The sequence below is a fragment of the Gavialis gangeticus genome, unplaced genomic scaffold (assembly GCF_001723915.1).
Source record: "Gavialis gangeticus isolate Ggan-Ray unplaced genomic scaffold, GavGan_comp1, whole genome shotgun sequence".
NCBI classification, from domain to species: Eukaryota; Metazoa; Chordata; order Crocodylia; family Gavialidae; genus Gavialis; species Gavialis gangeticus.
In genome coordinates this window covers 7,249,233-7,260,002 of record NW_017728994.1, presented here as the reverse complement: position 1 = coordinate 7,260,002, position 10,770 = coordinate 7,249,233, and the positions used below count along the sequence as shown (strand labels likewise).

The 10,770-nt window shown below is 43.5% G+C and overlaps 1 protein-coding gene across 4 annotated transcripts in view; it reads right to left on the bottom strand.

Moving 5' to 3' along the window:
* Positions 1–10,770, bottom strand: part of OGDHL (oxoglutarate dehydrogenase-like) — a 136,215-nt gene that overhangs the window by 68,652 nt on the left and 56,793 nt on the right. For all 4 annotated transcript variants that reach the window (XM_019502280.1, XM_019502278.1, XM_019502279.1 and 1 more), the window contains 4 exons: positions 6,597–6,743; positions 5,110–5,200; positions 4,026–4,205; positions 3,391–3,519 (listed from right to left, as the gene is read on the bottom strand). In XM_019502280.1, coding sequence (XP_019357825.1) covers positions 3,391–3,519; positions 4,026–4,205; positions 5,110–5,200; positions 6,597–6,743 — 547 coding nt within the window. The remainder of the gene's footprint in view (positions 1–3,390; positions 3,520–4,025; positions 4,206–5,109; positions 5,201–6,596; positions 6,744–10,770) is intronic.

Below are 10,770 nucleotides of genomic sequence, written 5' to 3'. Positions count from 1 at the left end.
GGGGGGGGGGGGGTTGTTCAACTGATAGTAAAATGCTGCTTCAATGAATGCATTTCCGCTCAATTGGCGTATAGCTTTTTTCTAGTTTACTCATTTTGGTTTTCTTGAATGTTGATCTTTGGACAATTTTTAATGATCTAATGTTTTTATGGCAAAGCTTATTAACTGATAGGCATAATGCCCGGTTTTATGCCTATCTATTACGACCTACTCTTGCAGAGGCTTGGGCAGACTTGTACCATTTTTTTGGGAAAATTTTAGCTAGCATTGCTTGTGATTTTTAGGGAGTGAAGAATTTTTCCAACTCCTGGGAAGCTACTTTGCTAGCTCACTGGCCTTAGCTCTTTTTTGCACTTTTTGTCCAGATGGCCAGTTCAGTTTGGAGGTCTGTTGGTTTTCAGGGGACCACCTCCCACTGTTGTCCAGCAGTCCCTCCATCAGGCCCCTGATGGACTCAGGACTCCATTACTGCACTTACCCCTGGCTCATCCAGTGGAGTTTTGTGTACCACAATTTCCGCAGGAGGAGGGGTGGTCAGCCAGTCGTTCTGTTCCACGACCTGGCTAAGCACCGCCACCTCTTGTCTCTTCTCTGACTTTGGGTCCTCTAAAGGCAACAAGACTCCCACCAAATCCCATAACAAAGAGATGGCGCCTTCTAACAACGCCATCTTCCCAGGCTTTCTACCTGTTTGCCATTGGGAAAAACTCCCTCTACCACAGCAAGGGACCTGAGGTCCCTTACGCTGGAGGGGTACCATAGATGCACCTTGCTGAGTTCAGAAAGACTTGTGGTTTTATCCCAGCGTGTGAACATGGTTTCCAGCTCCTTGAGTCCAGCTGGCCACGCCGTCTCAAAGAGGGGTCTTTGCCCACATTCTCCACCACTTGTTAGGGGCTCCCTCCCTTCCCAACAGGGGTAGGTGAGTAACCCACCAGTCACACGCCAAGTAAAACTCAAGTGCCACTCTTTATTACAAGGAAAAGTCAACAACATACATAGAAATCATCATAAGTTCTGAGCTGCAAGTAAGTCAGGCTGGAGGAAAGGCACTCCACACCCTATCCCCAGTTGTTACCCAATAGGTCTCAGGAACCCCACCCTGCATCCAGGGTGGCGAGACTGCCTCCTTTATTGGGTCCTCAGCCTTGTCCTCCCCAAAGCAGTTCCAACTGGGACCTAACTCCCTTCAACTTAAGTACCTTTCCTCTCCCCCTTGTTCTCCCTTGTTCACTTTTTGCCTTACTGCCTTTTCTGGGATTAAAGCCAAGCTGTTATTTCATTTTGCAAGCAGTTATTTTCCAATTTCAATTTTTACAACCTTCACATCCGGAAAGTCCCGGACTTGGCAGGGCCAGAGGGTCGGCTCAGGGCAGTTCCCCTTTTCTGTGGTGATGAATTGCAACAGATGCATTAGGTCATAGGGTCCGGGTTCCACGACACTGACCCCCGCCCCTTCAGGGTGTCAGGTTGGCCTCCTCCCAGAGGCCTTTTTAGGTTAGGCCTAATTTGGGCCTGACAGATGCACAAGGTCCCACCAACTGGCAGCAGGCTCAGTGTTACCCTGCAACTTCTACAGGGACATCAAGCCCAGCTGGAAGAGAGAGTGCAAATGAGGACTCGAGAGGCGGAAGCAAGGATCTGGCTTTTCTCTTGCCAACAAGATTTATGCAAGAAAATTGAGGCAAAACAGATGTCACTGGGGAGAGATGGAGATGGAACCAGGTTGCCTCGTGTCCCCGGATAATGATGTGGAAGCATACCTAGAAGCCTTTGAAAGGATAGCTACAGCCGCAAAATGGGACCCGGGAAGCTGGGCAGCTCAAATCGGACCTCTTCTTATTGAACCAGCACAAGCAGCTTACCGTGCCCTCAACAGGACAGAAGCTAGAGATTACCAGAAGGTAAACGTGACGATATTATATCAATTACAGATTTTCTCCAAGTCTTAAATCACCAGAAATTTTGGGCTAAAAAGAGCCCTGAAGGGACTCGACCCCATCTACTGGCTCAAATGCTAAGTGATCTGGCAGAATGATGGTTGCAGCCTGAGACACATACTCTCTCAGAAGCAATAGACGTTATAGTACTAGAACAATTCCTTACTGATCTTAGCAGTAGTTCCCAGCGACGGGTACGACGCCATCAACCTAAGACTGTAGAAAAAGCTCTACGACTTGCTGAAGATTATGCTGCAGCAGCAGGAGAGGGCAAGGCCCCTAGGAGAGACCACTCAGGAGGTCCAACATCTGGGGCCCAGCAAGGAACATCTAACCAGTCACGGTGGGGAGAGAATACTCAGAATTTGGGACGGGAACTTCGAACCTGGGATTTGAGAGAAGTAGCATGCTACAGATGTGGGGAAAAAGGGCACATCTTGTGTTTCTGTCCACAAAAAGTCCAGACTGAAACTGCTGGCGATAATACTCATGTTGAAAAAATTAACTGCAGTTTCAGCTGGCATAAGGGGCTGGGCCATCAAAACAAACCAGTGGTAGAAGTAAGAATAGGAGACACTATTGTACCTGCAGTGATCGATACTGGTTGTTCCCAGTCAATGATTCGGGCCACTCTTTTTCCATCTCATCTAGGGAACCCAGAGAACCCAGTAAGCATGATCTGTATTCATGGGGCTTCATACACTTATGAATGCAGGAGGGTTCAGCTGATGGTACTTGGTTGCACAGAAGAAATTGCCATAGGCCTAACTGAAAGACTACCTTGCCCCATGCTCTTAGGAGTAGATTGGAAATATCTAGAGGAAGTCCTTGTACGAGTCATCACCAAGAAAGGGGTTGAGTGGGAAAGGGACCCCGGAACAGCCTGCTTCAGAGATCCAAAGAAGGATGAACAAGATGACCTAGATATAGAGCAACTGATAGGTGAGGGGTATTTTTATGATATGCAAGGACAAATACCTGCATTCCAAAATATTTGGCAGTCTCAACTGGCTAAAGATGAAGAAAAAATAGCGGATCTACAATTGAGTGAGAATGTTTAGCTATCCGGTGGGGAATGGAATTGTTCCATTATTGTCTCCTTGAGCAGGAAATTGTGCTGATAACTGGCCACGCGCCCCTTCACTGGTTGAGGACAGCAAAGCTAGATAATGCTAGGCTAACGAGCTGGTCCCTTGCCTTACAACGCTTTTGTTTTCCAGTAAGACATCGTGCAGGGAGACTGAGCGGGAACGTTGAATACAGAGGGGAGACAAAGATAAAAGTGCAGAACCCTCCCACAAGCACCATTTTCAGGTCATAACAATTCTACTGCAGGTAAGGGGTCTGAAAGAAAGACCAACATACCCAGTCCATTATGAACAAAGTAGTACCACTAGAAGCTATTCATTCATTACACCCAAATTCCTTTGGGAATTCACTGCTAAATCACCTGGTTGTTGACCACAACATGGATAGTGCCATTTGTAGTATAAGATGGCAGATCACTGAGATGAAAGGTTTCATACACCACTCCCTGTCCAGCAAAGGCAGCATCTCCATGTAGCAATATGGACATGACCTGAAATAAAAGAGTAATTAAAGTAGCAAGAATTGCAACTATAAGAGTCTCAGGGAAAAGAACTGTGTTTTTGGTATGTGTTTCTATAGTGCCTAGCCCAACAGCATTCAAGTCTATAATGTGGTAATTCCTAGAAACTGTGAAATTCAAATAATGGAGTAAGACAGTCATAAACCACATGTTTGTCTGTGCTGACTGCCTTGTTCAATTCCCAGCTGAGTTGGTTCCAATTTATTTGATTGCTTCTAAATTTTAACTTAATCAACCTACCAATCAGTCAGATTCAGGAAGCTTGTTAGTAGGAAGAAGGTACCACTTGTCTGCAGACTAATTTGAAATGAGTAGTTCTGTTTCGAGGGTGACATTACCAATTATAAAAGAGCTTCAGTCTTCAAAAATAATTCACCCACTTTTACAGCACAAAAGTTCTGTTACTGATCTATTGAAAAAAAAGTTAAAGCTGATAGTTCAAGCCAAAGTTATTGCCAGATCCAAGTAATATTTACCTTTTTACCTTCTGTATCTCCTCGATAGAACTGTTCTGCTTTGGTCTTTCCCTGTACAACAGGGTCCACTGCTTCCAAATGAGATGGGTTAGCCACAAGCGAAAGGGTGATTTTCTTATTTGTTGCTCGGTTGATCCTCTCGTGGTACATTCCCAAATGATATTTTACATCCCCAGATCCCTAATAGACAAGAGGCAGTGAAGGCTCATGAATGCCATTCATACAAGCTACTTCCAATTCAACATGTCTAAAATCTAAAAAATGAATCTGGCTTGTGTCTCAGTCTATGCTATAGTTTTGACAACATAATTTCAAATTTTAAATAGTTCAGTGCTTATTTAATGTTAACCAAATACAGACATGCTTGGCTCCAAGCAAAACAGAAGATGTCAAAAGCTTTCAAACTAGATTAGATAGATATATTGGGACTTGGATATCCACAGTTATCATTTTAGAGCAGGAATGTAAAAGGCATGTCATCTGGCCTGCAGGACAGGAAATTTGGTGGTGGGGAAAAGTAATAGCAGCATTAAATGGTATGGCTCAGAGCTACGACTGCTACCACTCACTCTGCATCAAATTTCTGACCCATGGACAGCCCCACAGACCACATCTGGAGTGCAGCACTGCATCATCTGGCTCACAGAGCTACCTGTGGGTTGGGAATTTGGTGCAGAGATGAGCAATGGCTCTGGGAGCCACAGTAATTAACACTGCCACCATTCGACTCACCACTAAATTCCCAGCCCCACGGGCCAGATAATACACCTTGATCCTCTAGATCTAGCCTCATGCTCTGGGACTAGCCCATGGACTAGCCCCATATTGCTCATCAATCCCACAGGGCTGGATGAGTTTCACACACCTGATTTAGAGTTATATTTCATAGAAAAGTTAATTCCTATGACTCCTACATTTGAGCACATGATACAGCATTTTGTAAAGGGTAAATCTGCTACTGAATTTCACAAATTCACACTGAAAACAGAAAATACAGACTCCATCCCTTAAACTGCATCTAATTCTGTTCACACTATATGGGCAAGAGAATTTTTGCCCTCTCAGTAATGAAAATGGATCTAACCTCATCAGCTGCCTCAAGTTTAGGATCAAACTGACAGAAGATCTGCTCCAGTTCCTTCCGAATAACGTTGGCCAACACATTTAGCCTGCCTCTAAAACAAGCCACAAAATGCATTTAAATCATGAGCCAAAAATACATTTAATCAGAAAATTAATTTATCAAAGTTTACAAAAAACAATTAAATCAGGAGTATAAGCTACAGGCCTTAAATGCATCTTACACTTTACATTACATTAAACTTCTAAAAGTACCAATTCACTAAAGATCTTTTTAACCTCCTTTCAAACACACCAGACTGTCTCCATTGCATTTCCAGAGGCATTCCAGAGTGCAACATGCAGTTGATTGCTGTAAGTTTCCTTATTTCTAAGAATTTCTTTCCTAGTCTTAATATACCAAGAACACAGAATTATCTTGACCAGCTAATCAACAATTCTCAGACAAGAGCTTGGAATTTTTCTTAGTTTAGCTATTTATGGGAGCCAGGTGGGCATATTTTGTCACCTGCAGGTACACAAGTGCAGGCAAGAGGTGGCCTTCTGAAAATTCTTTTAAATTAATGATTATAGCAACAGGCACAGCAGGCTGTGCATTAGCTAGCTGCTGGTGTTTACTTCAGATTTGTTGTAAAGGAGAGGGCCAGAAATTTAATAACTTCAGCTACCATAGATGCAACAGTAGATAAATGCACACACTATCCTTGAGTAGCAAACTGCAATATAACCGCCTTTTACACAGCTTAAATTTTGTATTAAAAAAAGGCAGGTGGCAGTTTTATATTTTTCTGCTGCTGTAAGAAGTAGTTCCCAGTTAAAACAGCAAGAAATACCATGGCACAATTATAACCTCTTCCCCTGCTACAGTTTGTATTATGTTACTTTATCCTAACAGAATTTCCCTGGGCTTTAAGTACCAATTCTCTCATGTACTAGAAAGGTGACTGCACTTTCAACAAGAGTTATGCAGCTCAGTCATACTCAGCTCTCAGAAAAAGACAGCCAAGTCTACTGCTGTCTGTAACATGTAAATTCAAACTAGAGAACAAAACAAAGTCACACAAACAAATGAGAGTCTTGTTTAAGGAAAGATGAATATCACTCTAAGTGGATTCTTTTTTAATCTATTATTCATCAACACAGTCCTTTCCCATTCCTGGCCCTGCCTGTCAGAGTATAAACGGGTACAATCCTCCTTGTCAATTGCAGGCTCTCTCCACAGGAGGATAAGTATCACCTCTGCCAGACTTGCTTGCTCTTTCAAACTAGGTCTTCAACTGACCTCCAATTGTGAAAGCTTTACCCTCTCACAGACAGGCAGCTCTCTCAGGACCCTACTTCTGTTGTTCAATGCATCTTTTAGTAGGCATAACTGACCTCTGCTTCAGCAGCCTCTGTAATCCCAGTCTTTTTAACAATGTGAAAAGTGTCTGAATATTCTTAGGAAGCAAGCAGATTTTCAATCACCTTTTTTACTTAAATAAAAGTTACCTGTGAGGCATCCCCATTATTACATACTCAATCCCCGTCTCACTGGATTTATCAATGATGGTCTTAAGGGCAGGGATCATTACTTCACAACCTTCCAAACCAAAGCGCTTCTCTGAAGACCACTTGCGGGCAAGGAAATCTTCAAATCTTCTCAAAAGGATGAGAGAAAAAACAGTAAAGTAAGGAAACTGCAGATTATGAGTTAAACATCAACTGAAGCACCTTCATCAAAATAAGCAGCATGATTTTAGAGAATTCCCAGTACAGGTTCATAGTCATAGAATCATAGAGTTTGGGTTGGAAGGGACCTCAGGAGGTCATCTAGTGCAACCCCCTGCTCAAAGCAGGACCAGCCCCAGCTAGATCAACCCAGCCAAAGCTTTGTCTAGCCGGGTTTGGAAAACCCCCAAGGATGGAGCTTCCACCACCTCTCTGGGTAACCTGTTCCAGTGTTTTACTACCCTCCTAGTAGGAAAAATTTTCTCAACATCTAATCTAAACTTTCCTTGCTGCAACTTGAGACCATGCTCCTTGTTCTGTCACCTGCCACCACTGAGAACAGTCTAGCTCCATCCTCTTTGGAACCCCCCTTCAAGTAGTTGAAGACTGCTATTAAGTCTCCTCTTCTCTAGACTAAATAAGCTCAGTTCCCCCAGTCTTTCCTCACAAGTCATGTCTCCCAACCCCCTCACCATTTTTGTCACTCTCCGCTGGACTCTCTCTAATTTGTCCACATCATTTTGGAGTGTGGGGAGGGGACCCAAAACTGTACTCCAGATGTGGCCTCACCAATTCTGAATAGAGAAGAATAATTACTTCCCTTGACCTACTGGCAACACACTTTCCAATGCAGCCCAGTATGCTGTTAGCCTTCTTGGCAACTAAGGCATATTGCTGGCTCACATTCAGCATATTCACTGTAACCCCCAGGTCCTTTTCTACAGAGCTATTGTCCAGCCAGTAACCCCCCAGCCTGTACTGGTGCATGGGGTTGTTCCATCCTAAGTGTAGGACTTTGCACTTGTCCTTGTTGAACCTCATGAGATTCCTTTTGGCCCAATCCTCCAATTTGTTTAGGTCACTCCAAATTCTAGCCCTACTCTCCAACGTATCTACTACTCCCCACAGCTTGGTGTCATCTGCCAACTTGCTCAGCATAAATTTTAGTAGGGAATAAGAAAAAGGATTTCTCTCCCATCACCTCAACCTCTCCTTTAAGAATGGCCACACCTGGACATCGAGAACTGACCCTTACATTTTTAAATTAGAAATGTAATTAGCCATGTTAGTCTGAAGTCAGGCAGGGCAGGGTGGCACTTTAAAAACTCATTTGTCCAGAAAAGCATGTGCTTTCATAGTCTACATCTTACTTGAATTGCAGAAAGCAGATGTACTATACAGAAAGGAATATAATAATTTGAATACAAAGTATGCAGAAAGAAAAAAGAAAGGATGGGAGAGTGAGCACTGCGAGAATGGAAGGTGAGTTGAAGAGATCAAGATGAATAAACAAAGCAGCTAACCCACAGAGACATAAGGGTTATAAAAACTAGACGGGGTACATGTTTGGGATGTACCTGGGATAAGAATCTAGAATTATGCACAGGAAGAGGTTTCTTCCCTGCAGTAAAATTCACCTCTCAGGGCTACCGATTTAAGTGATGACTCTAAATACTCTGCTGCTCCTCCATATGTAAAACTCCCACTGACCTGTGGGAAAGCCTCAACAGACAAAGTCCAAAGTAATCCACCCAGTAGATCCAAGAGGGGACAGCAGGAAGTCCAATATTTTCCAGAAGTAGCACAATGCCTAATTATGGGGATGGTCAGCATAAAACATGCAGTTCCAGGGGAAACCTCACTGAAATGATGTAACAGCAGCTAAATTTGCCAAAAGCCACTACACTGGAATTGCTGCCTCAAGAATGAGTAACTATAGAAATAAAAGATAAAAGAAATCTGTCCTTTGCTGACAGTTCTAGTCTGTTTCATTCATTAATGGATTTCGCCTAGAGGCACTGCCCAGTTAAAGTGGCTTTTAACAAAACACTAAAAGGGTCATTTATAAAAGCCTGAGGATACAGAACACAAAGTTATTTTTATGAAGACTTTACAGGCTACACCAATGTAACACAAGGGTTGATAATGTTGCAATGCCAAGGTCTCCACCTATTGTCCGAATGCTTAAGTTTACAGTTTTAAATGCAGAACTTCAAGTCCCAAATCTTTTTCAGTCCACAATAGTGACGTACTTATTGAATGCAGAGGGGTATTGCAGTGAGACACACCCCTAGCTACTGTAAATTGACATAACTCTGTTGAAGTCAATGGAATCATACCTATTTAGATCAGCTGGGGGGCGGGGCGGGTGGTGCCATGTGAACCAAAAGCCATAAGGGCAATGGGAGAAATAAAAGCTGTATGACAGGGCACATCTTCCGCTCCGAGCCCGGCTTGCACCTGGAGCCACAGGTGCCAAGGATTGGCAGGGGTGGGGGGAAGACTCAGGGGTCCCATCCAGCCAAGCTCCAGCTCTGTCAAACCAGCCAGGGATCGGCTCTGGGGCTTCCACCCCCCATCCCAGTGCGGCACCCCCTGCTTTCCCTCATCGCCAGCCTTAACTTGCCCAGCTGCAGCCTGAGTCTATTGCTCCTTGTCCTGTGACTTGAAAGTTAATCATTCATAGCTGTCTAACTTTTTTTTTTTTTTGAAACAGCATCAACTTTGTAGTATTTCCAGTACATGAAAGGGGCATCTTGCATGTCATCAAAAATATCTGCCACTATACCACTGCATCTCCAGTGTACAACACCTTGCCCAGCATTGGTTACTATGTGCACGATATGCTTGTAGACTAGTTAGCTCCTTTAAAGAGAAAGGCCTCTGGAAGGAGGTACAGACAGAGACTTTGGTTACATAGTTTTAGAAACAGGCGATCATCTAAATGGCTATCAAAACAAATTATTATTGCTCCAAAGCAGGTAAACAATAAGCAGGAAAAGCTGATGAATTTTGTTCACTATAAATTAAAGCCTTTACTGATAAAGTAAAAATAAGCAATATCAAAAGACTTATCCTCCCAGCCATTCTTCCCACTATCCATACAACAAAATCCTGAGAAACAAAATCTCTTTTTTGCCTTAACTGTAAAATTTTAGTCTCAAAAGCTGAAAAGCCAAAGCATTTGTTGCACATGTGAATAGCCCTAATAAGGAAGAGTCAGAGGGGCAAAGACCAAATGGCATCGATAGAAAAAGACTTGTTTATCACAGCTAGAAGCTAGTATTTTGATTTTAAAAAAATTCCTCCAATCAATATCACTTCGACAAATAAAAAGGAGTATATTGCCTAACAATTCAGAAACTGACCTCTAGCTCAAAATTTAAAGCCAACCATGCTAGACAGTGGCAACATGTACGGAGTGCACCAGGGAGCACGTGCACCCCCTGAGAGCACTGGCCAGGGAATGGAGATGCCAGGAGAAGCAATCAACCGTGGTCCCCCAACAGCCGATTGCGCCAACCTGGAAGTGCCAGCGGCATGCCAGCCATGGGGGGATCCCCCCCCACGGGCGCTGACTGGTCGCTGTGGGGCAAGTGCCGCCCCTGACTCAGGAGGTACCAGTTACCCATGATGCTGGAAGCTCCAGAAAATGGTCAGGGCTTACACTAAAATTATCAGACTCTTAAAAAGGATGACAACAACTGATTTAGAGAAAAATTAAGTTTCATCAAAAGCAATCACAGACCTCTGTCACAGGCAATCAGTTTTCATTACCTAAATGTTCTGCCCTCCTTATTGTGAAACTAAGCACTGTAACCTCATGCATGAGGAGAAATTAAGAACAAATATTAAAAAAATATTTTAAAAGGACATACTAAAACAGGACCCAAACTTGTATCAGTATAGAAGCTGCCCTTGTGGACTGGACTGAAGAATCAAGGCTTAACATTAGGTCTGTTCGAAATGGCTAGTATTCGCTATGGATTTGGATACGGCCGATTCGGGGGACAGTGATTCGATATGGTGATTCAAATCACTGTCCTGAATCAATTCAGCCGAATCTAATTCGGAGATTCAGCTGCTGCCAAATTGGCCAAAGCTCCAAATCACACAAGCCCCATCCCCTGCCTGCCCTCCCTGCCAACCAAGTTGGTAAGTTTTTTCTTTAGTT